The sequence below is a fragment of the Papio anubis genome, chromosome 7 (genome assembly GCF_008728515.1).
Source record: "Papio anubis isolate 15944 chromosome 7, Panubis1.0, whole genome shotgun sequence".
NCBI lineage: Eukaryota > Metazoa > Chordata > Mammalia > Primates > Cercopithecidae > Papio > Papio anubis.
In genome coordinates this window covers 148,304,303-148,321,579 of record NC_044982.1, presented here as the reverse complement: position 1 = coordinate 148,321,579, position 17,277 = coordinate 148,304,303, and the positions used below count along the sequence as shown (strand labels likewise).

General features: G+C 44.2%; 1 protein-coding gene across 1 annotated transcript; it reads left to right on the top strand.

The window, feature by feature from the left end:
• Window positions 1-5,639: 5,639 nt before the first annotated feature.
• LINC02694 (long intergenic non-protein coding RNA 2694) lies at window positions 5,640-11,025 on the top strand. Its single transcript, XM_003900757.3, is given in 2 exon segments — window positions 5,640-8,083; window positions 9,486-11,025. Coding segments are annotated over 2 exon segments (531 nt in total). The 5' UTR covers window positions 5,640-7,966; the 3' UTR covers window positions 9,900-11,025.
• Window positions 11,026-17,277: the final 6,252 nt, after the last annotated feature.

The window sequence follows — 17,277 nt, the reverse complement described above, 5'->3', positions numbered from 1 at the left end:
TGTCCTTGTTCCTTCCTGGACATAGGCTGAACTAACTTTGGGAGGAACCTAGTTTATAGTTTAACTTTGAAACAAAGATGATAGCAGCCCTTTGCTGAAATGAACCCTCTTCTTGCTGGGGGACCAGAATATCTTTGTAGGGCTAACAAATTAGCCACAAGATTAGAAATGATGGCATAGGAGTCACGCAGCTAGCTAGAGGCCACAAGACTCTAAACCTTACCAATTGCTCCTATGGATAACATCACTATTATAAAACCTCAGATTGGTGCTCAAGATAGTTTTCAGATCCTGCACTCGATGGATCAGCTGGCGCTACTCAGATCAATACACTGGCTCATCTGGTCTTGTGGCCCCCACCCAGGAAATGACTCAGCACAAGAGGACGGCATTGACTCCCTATGATTTCATCTCAGACCCAACCAGTCAGCTCTCCCTACTACATGGCCCCCTACCCACCAAATCATCCTTTAAAAAAACCCAGGCTCCAAATTTTGGGGGTGACTGTTTTGAGTAATAATAAAACTCTGGTCTCCCATTCAGCTGGCTCTACATGAATTAAACTGTTTCTCTATTGCAGAAACAGTTTGTTGTCTTGATAATCGGCCTGTCTGAGCAGTGGGCAAAATGAACCCCACTGGGTGATTACAACAGCAGGATTTCAAATGCAAAGGTAAGGAAAACGATTACACGTCCCTGTGTTCTGGCAGCAGGTATGAGGCTATGCCAGCCCTCCCTCTTGCTGTGAAGTTGCCTATGGATGGCACACTGTGAGCCATTCCAAAGAAGAATAAAGATGTGATCATTGCATTCAATTGAACCCTCATTCAATGACCTGTGGTTAGTCTGGGTAACATGTACTGGTCAGAAAGAAAGAGATATTGGAGGTTGTGTTTCCATCTGTCTAACTGAAAACATGCATGTGGATGAAGCGAACAAGCTCTGTCCTGAGGAGGGACAATGTACTCCTCTACCAAAGTAAATTTGTTTTCTCAGGCCCCGTTGGTGGCTCATACCCTCAAGTCTGACTTTCGATTTTCCCCTTTTTGGCCTACTTCCTTCTGGAGGCAGTTCTGGGGGAAAGAAACCTCAAGAGGCAGGTGGTAGGAAGTCAGGCCAGGCTATTAGACTGGGGAAGGGAGAGTATATGGAGGCCAGGTCTTCCTGCTAATAGGAGAGGAGGCTTTAGAAGCCACAGAAATCATGAGACTAACCAAGGGCAATCCATTTCTATCAGCTCCTATCCTGACTGCCTTTCAGCGTTTCAGCGTTCACAGTCCAGCCCGCAGGAGGGTCTTTGAAGGTATAGGGATCAGAAAGAATTTTCTCCTTAGGTAAGATAAACTTTAATTTCTTTCTCTCTTCTCAGTAGGATTTAACCTGATCTTCAAGGGAGCAAGCCAAGAACCGGGGCAACCTTAGGTCAGGGGCTGGGGCCTTCTAAATGCAAGGGGATGTGCCAGGGAGATGTTCATGCTGGTCCTAGCCCAAGGTGGGAAAGTACTGGAGCTCGGGGGGTGGTGGCGATATGGAATTGGGAGGTAGGAGGTCTGCTACTGCCAAGGCAATAAAAGAGAAAGTGTTAGCAGTTCCTATTCTAGGAGCAGCTTACTCTACAGGGAAGCAAGAGTGCATACTTTTATAGGACTTCAAAGCAAAGAATAGTCGGAGATGCAGGCTCAGGAAGTAGGGCAGAAAATCCAAAGTCGGTGGCCTTACGGTATTGTCTAGATGAGCATGTTTTGCGCTTTGGAGCTTCACAGACCCAGTGTTAGGGGAAGCCACTTCAAGGTGAGGATCTAAGCCTCTCCATCAGACAGCAACTTCAATACCCAGGAAAGTGTAAAAAGCAATATTTTACTCATGTGAATGTACATGTGAAACAAGAGGGGGGAAGTGTGCCTGAAAAAAATAGCAACCATCAAGTAGATGTGTTCCAAAGTAAAGAATAGGAGACCAGTAATTGCAGACCAAAAAGCTTTTTCCTCTCCAGAGCCCGCGCACTAATGCAGGCATTGTTCCTCCTTCACAAACCCCTCTTCACAGAGCATTAGTACTTCAGAACATTTATACCTATTAGGATATGCTCATCACAGCTCTCGACAAAGCCTCCAAATTATACCTTTTATAATTCCGTTATTCTTTTTGTGCTGCGAAGTCTTATGCTGTGCGTTAATGCAAGGCAATTAGCTTTATCAGGAGGAAAAGAAAAACTGGCTTGACTTCTTGCAAATGCTGACATTGCCAGATCCGAAGCTCTGTTACTATCACCCTTGAGTGCCACCTTCAGGCAGTTCATTGGTACTGCTGTGGAAATTTCTAGCCTTCTCAAGGTTGCTTGTGAACTGAAAGGCACAGACAGACCCCTTTCCTTAAGCTGCCTGTTGGAATATGGTGCTACAGATAAGTATAAGAACCTTCCAAGAGGCAGTTTTATTTCTGGTGGCTGATTTTTCACTGACTTGATTATATTGTAATGAGTAAATGTTAGAAAGCAGCCTTTCTAACATTTCATTTGGAGGCCCTGAATGAAAAATTACTGGACTGAAAAACTGGTTTGACTCATTAGTCACTGAGGTTATTGACTAAATGAATACATTTACTAGATGTTTTACTGAAACCCAAGACAATCCTGCTTCTTAAGTTTAGCTGTTAATTTCAACCACCTTCCAAATTTCAAACCTGGTCTTCTTCCCCGGTTTTGTATTTTTAAACCTGGCAATTAATTACTAGATGATGTTCTTCTTTTTCATGTAGGGATTCTGATGAATAGGAAAAAAAGAAGAAGAAAAAATCAAGATACCGTTTCATAACCTTAACAAACTACCTTTAATAGTTGGAAACAATCTAGAAACTTGCTGATCTGATTCAAATAACTCCCACTTATCTGTTGGTCTCTCCTCACTCTTAGCTTCTATTGGCTGCCTCAGAGTTGAACTTGGTTTGACTTTCAGCTCTGCTGCTTTCTGTATGATTATATCACATAGAATGCTCTCAGCTTCAAGTACTAAAAAAATCCAACAAAACTCGGCCACATCAAACTATTAACTCACTTAACACAGAAAGTCCAGGGGAGAGCAGTTTCGGGGTTGGATAATTCATCTGTTCAATAATATCTTCTTTTTTTTTTTTTTTTTTTTTTTTTAGACAGTCTTGCTCTGTCCCCCAGGCTGGAGTGCAGTGGCACGATCTCAGCTCACTGCAACCTCTGCCTCCCGGGTTAAAGCGATTCTCCTGCCTCAGTCTCCTGGGTAGCTGGGATTACAGGCCCCCGCCACCACACACGGCTAATTTTTGTATCTTTTTAGTAGAGATGGGGTTTCACCATGTTGGCTAGGCTGGTCTTGAATTCCTGACCTCAGGTGATCTGCCCACCTCGGCCTTGGAAAGTGCTGGGATTACAGGCGTGAGCCACCGAGCGAGCTCGGTCCAATAATATCTTAAGTAGCTGGGCTTTCCCCTTCTTTTTCCCCTGCCGACTTTAGTGTGCTGGCTTTTGTTCTCCAGATGGTGACCACAGTTCTAGGCATCATCTTGGGGTGCAGCACAGCCTGTTTCATCAACACTGTATGTTTGTGTTTCAAAGAAAGGAATTTTGCTTTCCCAGAAGCCTGTAGAACCCTCTCCCTCCATGCTAATGAGAATGGAGATTGTCGTGAGTAGTTTAGGTTGGGCCATCCCAGTCCTGGCTGCACTTTTGAATCACCGGGGAGCTTTATAAAACTACTGAGGCCTAGACTCACTCCGGATAAGCTGATTTAACTAGACTGGGTTGGTTCTAATGGGCAGCCAGCGCTGAAACCACTGGCGTAGTTTAATCACGATTCCCTCACCTTGGTGGCGAGCGACTCAGCCTTTCCTGAGCACGGCCCACCTGGTGCCTTTAAAAATTAGGGCTCTAATACTGGCAGGAGGTCCAGAGGGATGGTAATCCAGCGGTCAGACAAGCACGTTTCTATAACCAGTCAACTGTACTTTGAGTCTTTACTTTTTTGCCTGGAAAATAGGAATTATAATATGTGACTTGCAAGGTATGCCTGCGGGGGTTGCAGCTCAGAAAACTCTGGAATGGGTCAGGGAGAATTCAATCTTAGCTGTTTCTCAGATCTCCAAAGTTCACAGAGATACCATTTTGTCTTTCCCCCACCCTTTTTTTTTTCTCTCTCTCTTCTGGGGCTTCCCTCTTCCTGACTCAAGACATGGCCTTGGGGTTGGGTGGTGGCAGGGAGAAGGTTCCAGGTGACTTCTCACTGTGCTTCTAAAGCAGCATTATTCACAGTAGTTACGATATGAAAACAATGTAAGTGTCTATTGACAGATGACTGGATAAAGAAAATGTGGCGTGTGTGTGTGTGTGTGTGTGTGAAACACACAATGGAATATTATTTAGCCTTAAAAAGGAAGAAATTCTGCCATTTGTGATAACATGGATTAACCTGGAGGATATTACGTTAAGTGAAATGTACCAGACATGGAACAACAAATATCATATGATCTCTCTTATATGAGGAATCCAAAAATAATCAAAACAGAGAGTAGGTTGGCAGTCACCAAAGGGACCAGGGGGAGATGTAGGTCAAAGGGTACAAAGTTGCAGTTACGTAGGATGAATAAGTCTTGAAATCTAATGCACGGCACAAGGACTATATAACATTATATTATATACAGATGCTTCTCTGACATAACCTTTTTGAAGTATGCTGAATGTGTATCACTTTCACATTGTCATAATGCTGAAACATCTTAAGTCAAACCATCATTAAGTCAAGGACCATCTGTACTGGAAATTTGCTTAGAGAGTAGATTTTAGGTGTTCTTACCACACACCCTAAAAAAGGTAACTCTGTGAGATGATGATATGTTAATTGGCTTGACTGTAGTCATTATTTCACAATGTGTATCAAAATATCATGTTGTACACCTTAAATATATACCATAAAGCAAACATAGCCTGACATGGCCAAATAACTAAGTAAATATATGTTTTATCCCCTTCATCTCCAACTGGCTTTATATCTCACTATCCAGCAAGCGGAGGAAAACCAGACAGCTTTTCTGGCCCTCTTGTCCTGGACTCCCTAATAGTTATTCTTGGGGCCGGAACCCAGTGTCTTGGTTGTCAGAGGTTTTCATGGAAGCTCTCTGAAAATAAGATGTCTCCAAAGTGGTTCTATCACAGGCTTGCAGGGCCCTAGTTACTTTACACATCAGTGCTCTTTTTCTCTGGGTGGGGAGGGAATGACATAACACAGTCATGTACATCGGACACTCGAGCCTGGCTGCCTGGTCCTGCCCTCTCCATCAGAGCCCTTGGCCCCTTGGGATTTTCCCCCAGAGTCCAGTTTTTTGTCTTTCTCCCTCCAATTTGACCTCCTCTGGGGATACCCAGCCCATCAAACATGTATGTCTGAATATGTGTTTCCATACTCCATTCGCTGCCCACCATGTGCCAGATACCACCTGAACCTTGAGAACACAGCAGTGAACAAGATTGGCAAGGGCCCTGCTCCCATGGAGCTCACACTTGTGTAGGGTGACACCAGACAGTAAACAATAAGCAAACCAGACCTAACATCAGGTCAGACAATGATAAGAAAATAAGAGGGGAAGGTGGGATAGTGAACCCTTGGGGTGGGTGGGCTACTTCAGAGGGGGCCTCAGGCATCATCACCTCTAAGGGGAGACATTTGAACTGAGGCCTGAACAGTGAGAGGGGCCTGGCCACAAAGAAGTTGGAGGAGGAATGTTTCAGACAGAGGCAACAGTGGGTAAGGCCTCCAAGGTAGAAACAAACTTGGGGTGTTGGAAGAACAACAAGAAGGTTGATGGGCTGGAGTAGAGTAGGGTCCAAGTTCATTTTAAGAGCACACATGGAACTTAGGCCAATTCCAGGACGTGACTGGACACTTATGTTAAGGCTTCCTAAAAGATAGTGTAACAGTTGGGAAGTTACCAGATGTTCTATGCTGGAAGCCTTGTCTTCCCGGAACACATGAGACTCTCTCCCAGTGACGGCATTACCTGCTTGCCTGAAACCATCTCACCTTCAACTTTAAGGACAGAGACATCCAGTTTAATGTCACCCTGGTCTGATTCATTGTGATTCCATTATTTAAAAACTATGAATCTTTATTTCCATTACAGCCGTAGAAGTTTTTCCCCACATTCCAAGAGTTGTCTTCCACTCTAAATCAAGACGAGCTAACAGAGCTACGTGTTCTCTGCATTCCTGGGCAGTGCATGATACTACAAACACTCTCAACCAATGAGCTCTCTCCTCAGTTGAGGATGTTCTACATTGTGGGACTTTGTTTTTACTACTGATTTTGTGTGCTCAAAATTATCAGCCTAGGTCCCCAGTAAAGAGATTGGGTCTATGACCTGGGCTAGTCTCAATGAAAAGGAAGAGGGAATTCACCGCTATTTCCCAAAAGTTGGGTGGTTGAGATGATGTAGGCAGTTTTGAGGTGGAGCAGAATTGCGGGGGAGGGGTGCAGGCAGTCAAGGATTCTTCCACTCTGGGTTGGGAATCTGCAATCCCTTTGATGTAATAGCTTGCCAGATGTTTGACCTATTAAATTGTTTCTGGGGTTCAGACTGTAGAACCCATTGAGGCAGAAATGTGGGAACTTGGTAGGAAAACATAAAGATGACTGTGTGTTGGATACTTCAAGAAGGTACAAGGTCCTTTCCAGGGAACTTTCGCTAAAAGCGGATCAGGAACAAGAGGCGAATTACATAACTTTGGTTCAGAAGCCACATCTACCTGTAATCAGCCATCGGAGGCTGAGGAAGGTCAAATTATCTCGTGTCTTCCTTATCATCATCATCACTATTAGCAGCAGAGTTCTCTGTCACACTCTATTACTAAAGCTAAAGATTGCATGTGATTATAGATATTTATTATTCTGGTAATTGTCATGGTGATCTTTGCAGAAAGACCTGAGAGGAAAACTCCCTCCTAGTCATATCTGGAGGCCAATGTCCTTAAACAGAAAACTGGGGTCATACCCTGTAAAACCTACCAGACCAAGTAATCCAGAGCTGGGATGGAGGCAGGATCTCTTTAGAGTCAGACTTGTCTTCCAAGCCACCTAACTGTCATCTGGAGCTTGTCACTGCTGACAAGTTTCTTCCTTGCTGCCAGCTTGTTCCGTATCACTCAGGGCTATCATCAGTAACTTAGCCCTAAGAGAGGTACAGGAAAGATTTAAAAAAGGAATGCTATGTTGGTGGGGAATCGTTCTCTAAAAGTCTGCCTTGCCAGGAAATTTTAAGCGGTAGGAGCAGAAGTGACAACCACAGCTGGCACTTTGGGTTTCGTGGTGTGAAGCAAAGGCTTTTTAACTGAGAGAGGACTGGTGCCCATTCCTAGTGGCAGCTTCTGCCACTGGAAGCCTGGTTGGCCAGAATGTGATGCTGTGATGGGGACTGTGTCTGGATCCCAGCTGTCACAACCTGGCTTCCAGATCTGAATTCTAGAGCAGAGGGAGGGAAGGCAGAACACCCTACCAGCACACTCATGTTTGGAGTCTGGCCCGGAGCAAAGAGCCTGAGTTGCTGTTGGCCAAACGTTGGCCTATGCTTGTCAGACTGGGCTGAAGACTTCCTCCCTGGTCTATCCTTCACCTCTTATGCCATGGTTTTGGGAAGCACTGTGCTCAGCGGGCTGAACTGCTTCCTGGGTGTGCGACTAGGGTGCCAGCCAGGTCAGGAATGTCCAGGACTGGAAGAAACGCAGGGGCAGAACAACAGCACAGGCCGATGAGGAGGCTGCCCCACCGGGAGCTCTGCTGAAGGCTGCAGCCTCTCTGCTGAGAGTCAGCCACTGTGCTGACTCACCATCCTTGTGGTTGAGAACCCATCAGCAAATTGGCAGCTCTGCTGAACCCTGGAGCTGCAAAATATAGGCCAGGGAACCTCAGCCGGAAGGGATTTCAGTTAGTGACAGGTTTTCTATTCTTATATGGAACTACAAGGGGCCCAAGAGGACCTGGGCATTTCCCTCTCTAGTCCCCGGAAGGACCATGAAACCAGGCCAGGAAGCAAGGCTAAGGGCAGGGCAGGGTCTGTTTGGACTGCTGTAAGTCCCACCTTGCTCTGTTTGTTTTTTTCTGCTATGTCTTAACCTGGATCTAGCAGGATCACCATCTCAGTCCCCTGGTGAGCTTAGCTCCTGCCTCCCAGAGATCTGGAATGACCTTATTAGACACCTCCAGCAATTTCAGACTGGGGCTTCAGCCTGTATGAGTCAGGGGCAAGGACTGGGGAGGCAAGAGAGTTAAGGGAGTGAGAGGTGAGAGTTACAATCCACACTGTATTTTATGTCAACAGCATCCCCTGGAGTACTGCAAAGCTCTAAGTCAGATGTCCCAGTGGGGGACACCACCCATCCTAGACTTTCTCCCCTGCCTGATGATCCTTCTAGCAACATCAAATCAGCACGTAGCACTGTACTTGGCCATTAAGGTAGTAAATAAATGCCTGGTGAGTGTATAATAGTTTGGTAGATAGAAAGATGCCCCCCCGCAAAGATGTTCACATTCTCATTCCCAGAACCTGTGAATATGCTATCTTAATAGCAAACAGGATTTTGCAAGTGTGGTTAACATTAAGGATCTTGAGATAAAGAGATTATCCTGGATTATCCAAATGGGCCCAATCTAATCCTAAAAAGCAGACAGCCTTCCCTGGGTGCAGTCAGAGACAGAAATGCATCTAGGGGAAATGGGGTCAAAGAGAGGGCCATGAGAGAAGGATTCCATGCCCTGTGGCTGGTTCTGAGAGGTAGGGACTCTACATAAGGACAGAGCAAATGTCTTCTAGGAGTTCAGGGTGACCCCAGTTAGCAACCAGAAAGGACCTCAGTCTTACAATCCCACGGAACTGTCAAGACCAGAGCCAAGATAAAGACTCACCCCGAGAGCTGCCTCTAAGGAATGCTGTCCTGCCGAGACATTGATTTCAGTCCTACGAGACCCACAGGACTTCTGGCCCATAGAACTAAATGATAGTAAGTGTGTGTTTTAAGCTGTTAAAGTTTTGGTAATTTATTAAAGTAGCAACTGATAATTAATACAAATGGCTGTAAAATGGAATGTATTTTGTAATCGAACATAATTTTCTTGGCTCTGGTGTCCCTAGTTTCCTTGGTGGTTGCCAGTGGTAGAGAAGTCCTTCTCCATGGTTAGCTGTGTGCTAGTGATGGGAAGGGCATCCTTTCTCTGGTCCCAAGTGCTTCTTGGCACGCTGGGTTTACTTTTCTGCTGACGTCCCCTGGTATAGGTGTTGCTAGAGCCTGGCGTTTTTAGGAAGCACATAGAACTCTCTGCTACTTCAAAGTCAGTCAGTGGCTCCATCCCAGGCAGGTGCTCCAGACCCATCCCATTTATTAATCATCTATTCTGTACAAGAAACTTGATGAATTTTATTTCATTTAATTCTAACAACTATATGAATTAGGTAATGTTATCCCCATTTTATAGGGAGGAAAGCTGAGGCTCAGAGCAAGTGAACATCTCACCCAGGGTCACTAACAAGAGCTCAGGGGTTGGAACCCAGGAGAAGATGCTTCCCTTCTCTTCTCCAAAAGTCCTTTTAGGGCTGGCAAGTTGATGCAAGCTGCAGCTCATGCCTTCAGACCATGCTGGGTCCAAGGAAATGCATGGATCTCCTCCATTACAAAGTTTGACTCCAAGAGAAGCCCAGAAGTGGCTTCCAGCCCGTCCTACCTGACTGTGCCCCACCCTTCACCACTTCCTGTCTTCCTGAGACCCAGTGGTAGAGGTGTCTGTGGGGGCTGCTACCTGGGAAAGTCCACCAGGGGGAGTGCATGGCAATCTCTCCTCTCAGATCCTCTGGGGGTTCCTTTCCCCACCCAAACTAGGCCTGGAGGTTGATGTCGGTGAGGTGTGGAAGATGTTGGGGAGAAGCTGCAGGTGCCTTCTTACTAGCTCTTCCTTAAAATTTGTCTCTCCCTCTCCTTGTTAGTCTGTTTTATAACTCACACTCCAGCAGGGGGGAAGTAAAGGAGCTTATCCCGTTCACGGATCCTATAACCCGTGGTGTTTATTACCTTGTAGCTGGTGCAGTGTCCTTTGATCCTGGCAGTTTGGTTTAGATTCAAGTGTCTATTCTTTGCAGTCTTTCTGGGGTTGGTAGCAGAGAAAGAGAAAACAGGTAATTCGATTACTTAAGTTCTTCGTGTGCAAAAGTTAAAGCCCTACCACAAACGTGTGAGTGGGTGTTATATTGTAATAACCTGGACACCGCCAAGACAGCTTCCTTGGGGCTTTTGTGTCCTCAGGCCCACCCGAAGGTTCTCTTCTCAGTCATGTGGGATGGATTTACTTCGTCCCTGGCTTGCTCTGGGCCTCAGTTTTCCTATTCTAGGGCAGAAGAAATCGGGGTCATTAAAAAAAACAAAAAAACAAAAAAACCAAAACCAAAAACAAAAAAACACTCCTGATAGAAGTCGGTTGATGCTTTCGACCTGCAGCCTCCTTGAGGTTAATAGTCCAAGTAATTTCCTCAGGGGCCCTGGCTGGCCTGTTGAGAGTAGACCCATAAAGTGTCTGGATTTGCTGTGATAGGAGCCACCTCGGCTGTCTGTAGAGATAAGCCCTGCCCCTTGTTCCTACTTTGAGCTTGAAAAGTCCCTTATCCAACTCTGGAATGGGAACTATAAAGGGGTTCCTTCTGGGGTTACTCAGAAGAGGAGAACCATGCAGTCTTGGCTGACAGACATCTGAGGTTGGTCATCCCGCACATTACCAGAGACTCAGCAATGACCAGCCTGCAACCATCCTGCCTTTCCCCAGGGGGCTGGGCTCCAGCCGTGGAGGGCAGACTGGAGACTCCTTTGCCTTTCAATACTGTCTGGCCTGTCTCGGGTCCTGCACATCTTTTCTCTACTGATTTTGTGGCTGTGGTTAACTTGGCTAACCTTTCAGTGAAATAATGTCTAGTGGCATTCCTTTACATTTTCCATGTGCTGTTTTTTCCATAATTCATTTTTCTTCAGGGCTGAGTTTGGGTCTTCATTTTTCCACCCACAGGCCTAGTTAAGCTTCACTTTGTGCTCCAACTTGCCTGCCCCAGACTTCTTGGATGGACATTGTCAATCTGGTCATATTGAGAGTGAAACTGCCACCTAGTGGTCACTGGAGATGTGCCTGCCTTTTCATGAGTTCTCTTGCTACTCGTTACTGGAAACATCAGTTGATGGTTTTCTTCTAAACTAACTCAGAAGCTGTGAAGTGAATCAGACCAAACAATTTATCTGCTTCAAATCCACATTATAAAGAGGTTTAATATAAAGAAATATTTTCAAATCAAAATAAATAATGAAGCAACAATCAGATAGACATGTACTCCTTTGCCAAACTGGAACACATTTTTTTTCTTTGACTAAATTTCAATTCAAATGAAGTCCTAGAAAGACAAAACAAATCAACTAACAAACAGCCCAACAAAAACACCTGAGCCAAACAGCCTAGCAAAAAGTGGAATGGTCATTTTCATTTATCCAACACAAATGTACTTAGTGCTGGGCTGGTTCTGGTAGGCCAAGTGTTCAGTGGGTACCCGAGCAGCTCATTATGATACAACATGGCAAGTTAAAAGCAGGTGAAGGAATGCAGTGGGAGAAAACAAAGAGGACTTGCTAACTCTGCAGAGCAGTGACATTTGAACAGACTTGTCAAGGAAGACTAGATTTAGTCAGGCGGGAGGGATAGAGGGCAGGGAGGGAATTCTACCCCACTAAGGAAGAGCATGTGCAAGGCCTAGGGGAATGAAAGAGAAGAATGAGTTTAGGTGTCTGGAAGAGGTTGTCTTATTAGGTTTCCTGTTGCTGTAACAGAATACTACAGAATGGGTCATTTATAATGAAGAGAAATTCATTTAGCGTATGGTTTTGGAGGCTGGGAAGTCCAAGAGCATGGTGCTATCCTCCGGGGAGGGCCATCCTATGGCAGGGAGGCAGAAGGGCAAGAGAGGGAGTGTGAGAAAGAGAGACAGAGACAGAGAGGGAGGGAGGGAGGAAAAGGGGGCCAGACTCCCAAGATCGCTCACTCACTTCTGTGATGACAGCATGCGTCTATTCACAAAGGCAGAGCCCTCAGGACCTCATCACCTCTTACAGGTCCCATCTCCCAAAACTGTAACAACAGCAATTAAATTTCAACAAGAGTTTTGGTGAGGACATTGGAACCATAGCAGATGTGTAGTATGACTAAAAATATCATTAAGTCTAAAGCCTTGTAATGCATTAATTAACCACCTATTTTATATATTTATTGGTTACCTATCTTATTCAAAGTAGATATAACGAAGGTATGAGACATGGAGAAAAATTTAAGATGACATGGAGGTATGTTGAAAAGATGTCAGTTCTTCCCAAATTAGTCTACAGATTCAAAACAAGCCCAATAAAAATCCCAGCAGGTTTTTTCTTTTGCGGAAATTGACAAGCTATTTCTAAAATGTATTTAGAAATGTGGAGCCAAAAATAGCCAAACTATCTTAAAAAAGATCAAAACTGGAAGTTTCATATGACTATATACCAAGAACTTTAATAAAACTAAACGAATTAATTGTTGGGAAACTGGCAACAATTAAAACTGAATGTACATACACCCTCGGACCCAGCAATTCCATTCCTATGTACATGTACAACAAAAATGCATATATATTTAATAGAGATTTATACTAGATTGTTCAACACAATGGTATTAATAGCTGTAAATGGCGACTATCCAAATGCCCTTCAACCCTGTGGTGTCTTTGTACAACGGGATACTGTATAGCAATGAAAATGAATGATTTACAATTACACACAACACTCTGGATGCATTTCACAAATATAACGTTAAGAAAAAGATGCCAGACTCAAGAGAATACACATTGTCCAATTCCATTTATATAAAGTACAAAAATGGCTCCAAACCAAGTCTTACTCTGTCACCCAGGGTGGAGTACAGTGGCGTAATCACAGCTAACTGCACCCTCAAATTCCCAGGCTCAAGGATCTTCCTACCTCAGCCTTCTGAGTAGCTGGAACTATAGGAACATGCCACCACACCCACCTAATATTTTTTAAAAACTTTTTGTACAGATGGGATCTCCCTATGTTGCCCAGGCTGGTCTCAAACTCCTGCACTCAAGTGATCCTCCTGCCTCAACCTCCCAAAGTGCTGGGATTACAGGCATCAGTCACTGCACCCAGCCTAAAAAATGGCCAAAATTAATTGTAGTAGATTCGTTGTACTAGCAGCTCTAACTCTTTCTCTCTTACAATCCATGCGCTTTGCCATATGACTGCAGCTCCTTTCACTGAAGATGTGGAGTGTATTTCCCCAGCAGGGTCAGGACTATGGTGAGACAATGAAGGCAATTTCCCCAGCCTTAAAATTAAGGAGGCACCAAAATCCTCAGTAATCAAGAAAAATAATATTTAATGCAATGTTTTTGAAAAATCAAAATTAATTCAAGAAAAATCTATTGTGGACAAAATGTCAAAACTTCAATAAAGACAGGAGCTGACCCTGCACTTGCATGACTCAATTTACTAGCCTCACTCTACTAGCCTCACTCACTCTACTAGCCTCACTCTAACCCTGGCTCTGTCAAATCCTGTCTTGAATAAAGAGGATGCCTGCATATTTCTGTTTGTTCTCTTATTCTCTGCTATCACCATGGCCATGCCCTGGCTAGCCTGCTGGAGGCGAGCTGTTCCCAACCCCCTAGATGCAAGAGAAAGCCTGTGGGGGATCTGTCACGGTGGTGGGAAAAACTATAGGGAAAGGGTGTAAACCTTCTGAAAGGTTGGAAGAGCCTGCAGAGCCCAGGGGTAGAATAGCTGAAAGCAGCTGTTCTATAACCCTGAGGCAGAGGGCAAGGAGTAGGTACAAGGGAGTGTAGGGGAATTTGTCTTAAACAGGCTTGTTTACTTATGTTGACCAGCAACTGACCTTTGATCATCCCCGCACCTGTCATTCCCTGGAAGGTGAACAATAAATGTTAATTGCCTACAGATTGTGTTGGCTCCAGGTTTTCGGCATTGTGCCTGCACTGAATAAAAGCAAGCAGCTCCAGCTTCTCCAGGCTGCTGTCTGGCCACGAGAGTCAGGCAGTCATCTAGCTGCTCTTACACTGCATGCCTGTGTCTGAGTACTCATTTCATCCATCGGCCAGGGTATGCAGGACAGACCCGACAAGAGCCCAGCCAAGATGAACCAACTTGCCTACACAACCACCCCAGGTGAGTGAGTGATAAAATACTGAAGTTTTGTGATTGTTATGCAGCAAGAGCTGAATGATGCACTGAACTATGTAGTTAAGGGTCAGGATAGAGGTTGCTTTTGGGAGAAGAGGCATGAAGTGGGCTTCTGAGGTGCTGCTGAGTTCTGTTTCTTAACCTGGGTGCTAATTACACAGTTGTATTCAGTTTGTAAAAATTTTATGTTTATGATCTGTACACTTTTCCATATTTTCATTTGAAAAAAAAATTTTTAAAGGGTGGGTGACGTGGCTCCTACTATTTTTTTTCAGGGACAACTTACCGAGATAAGATAAAAGCAACAAGCACCAGAGACTGAAATCAAAATCCAGAATAAATTGAATTTGAACCAATATTCAGAAAATCTTTTAAAATATTTATTTTGGACTCTATCTGCAACTATTTATATGAAACCACTTAGAATTATTTAGGCCATTATTTTTAAATTCTGTTAGGCTTGACACAATCACAGCATAAGAATATTCTCTGAACCAGTATTTCATTTGGTTTGGGTTTTTGTTGAATTCATCTTTACATGTGGCTTTACATTGGCATCATTTCAATACAAATGAGACTAATGTAAATTATTATGATGGTTATTTTTCAACCACATGATACTGCTAATGTCAGTAGGCTTGGCTTTTCTTTTCTTTCTTCTTCTTCTTTTTTTTTTTTTAATGGAGTCTCCCTCTGTTGCCCAGGCTGGAGTGCAATGGCACAATCTTGGCTCACTGCAATCTCCGCCTCCTGGGTTCAAATGATTCTCGTGCCTCAGCCTTCCAAGTAGTTGAGATTACAGTCACCACCACCACCATGCCTGGCTAATTTTTGTATTTTTAGTAGAGACAGGATTTTACCATGTTGGCCAGGCTGATTTCGAACTCCTGACCTCAGGTGATCCACCCGCCTTGGCCTCCCAAAGTGCTAGAATTACAGGTGTGAGCCACTATGCCTGGCTGGCTTGGCTTTTCTATGCACAGAGATTAGATATAACTATCATTTAGCATCAATCCAGGAGCAAGTTATTATCCATCCTGTCAATCAATGACTATCTGATGCCTGACGGGAAGAAGCTGGCATCTAATCAGAACGGTGATTTTCTTGCTGTGGATTCCTTCTTTTTCCAGCTGTCTGGAATTGGTTCTGAAGTGGGTGGGAAGAGCCTGTCATCAATTTGATTTCAGAGAAAGTTCTAAGAATTGAGATAAAAGGGGGAAAATACGTAGCTAAATTATAGCATTTGTGCTGTCTTCCTCCATCTCCCAAAGGAATAACTTCTAGTTGCTTTTCAGAAAGACATGCAAACGTGTACGAGTTCTTTGGGGGAAAAAGACTTCTATCTAGTACCAGATTGGCTCCCTGCCCAGGTGTTACCTATGCACCTGGGCCTGGCAGTGCCATGCCCCACTTTCCGTGGCAGGTGAGGGCCAGGAATGGTGCCAAGGACTTTAATTACAGGAACTCATCTAATCTTTGTAACCCCTCTATGGGGAGGCACGGTCATTATCTCCTCTTTACAAACGAGGACCCTGAAACACAGAGATGTTGAATCACCTGTCTAAAGTCGCACAGCTAGAACCTAGCAGAGCTCATATTGAGCCTGGCTGTGTGGCTCGGGGGCTGTGCTCTTATCACCAAAACTTGCTTTCAATTCAAGTTGCCAATTCCAAGGGAGCTGTGAGAAATCCGCTTGTAGAAGAAAAAAATTATTTTTACAAGCAGAGCTACCTCTCCCTAATTTATAGCTGATATAAATCAAATTTTTAGATCCATCAGGCTTGTGGGATAGGGCATTCCTAAGTATGAACTTAGGAGATTATTTTGAAATGAATGACTTAAAATTATCTTTTAATGTAAGCACTTTAAACGTCTACTTATACTGTCCTGTTTTGACTGCTTCACATAGTTTGTGGTGGTTTTTACTCACTGTTAATTTCATAAGTCTATGTCTCAGTTACAGGTAAAGGCCCTTTAGAATCGAATCGGTTTACTTGTTCTTTTTTTCAAGCTGTGGTACCCAGCATGAATGGTAATCAGTAGGTGCTCAGAGTAGGTGCTTATTGATTGATTCACAGGACTGAAGTAAAATGCTTCCAGTTTAGCAGAGATTCTGGAGTAAACGGAATAAAATGAAAATGATGTTTTGTTAAATTGGCAGGACATGTAAATTACAATGAAAACAATTTTATTGACAGGCAAACAAAAAAATCGTGTATTTGGTTATAAAAATTCTCATAATGAAAATTCTTTATCTGTTTTGCCCCCTTCTGTGTTCCCTCAACATAATGGTCCTCCTCCTCCACTTGTCCTCCCCTAACAGCATGAGTAAAACTCATAGAAAGTTTCAATAGATCACCTATCACATGAGCTGCCTGGACTGTCAGGACATCTAGCTTTCATGAGGCCATGGTTTCCATTTTCTTAGAATCGGTTTATTTACTTCTGGGACCATCACAGAACTGCCGCCAATGCACATCGCCGCCTTTTGTTGCTGTCAGAAGGGGGGAAGTGGTGAAGATTTCAGGCAGATGGTGGGAAATCTAGAGGCAATTGTACGTCCTGTAATCCTTGACCAGGTGAGAAGTATTTCTGGGGAGACCAACCCTGGCTCACAGTCCTCCCTCAGTCACGGCTGAGGAATCACAGCCAAAAGAATTCTTGAAGGTACTGGCGACAACAGTTTTTTTCTAGCTCTGGATAACCTGTCATTAGGGACTGTACTTTCCATTAAAGTGCTGGTTTTAATCAAAGTGGCAACACATTCTTACTCCTTAACCAAACGTGTCAGCAGCTTCTTTCAAGAATTCAGCTAACATATATGAGCTTCCATTGTGGACAAAAAATCCAATTCTAGGTGTTTCAGGGCTTGGGAAATTGAGGGTGCAGACTTGTTCCCCGGTGCATGGAGGACACTAGGAGTCAGGATACGCATCACAGTCAGCTATAACATTGTCATATATGGACTCTGGTGAGGGATGTGAGAGCAAGAAAAAGAC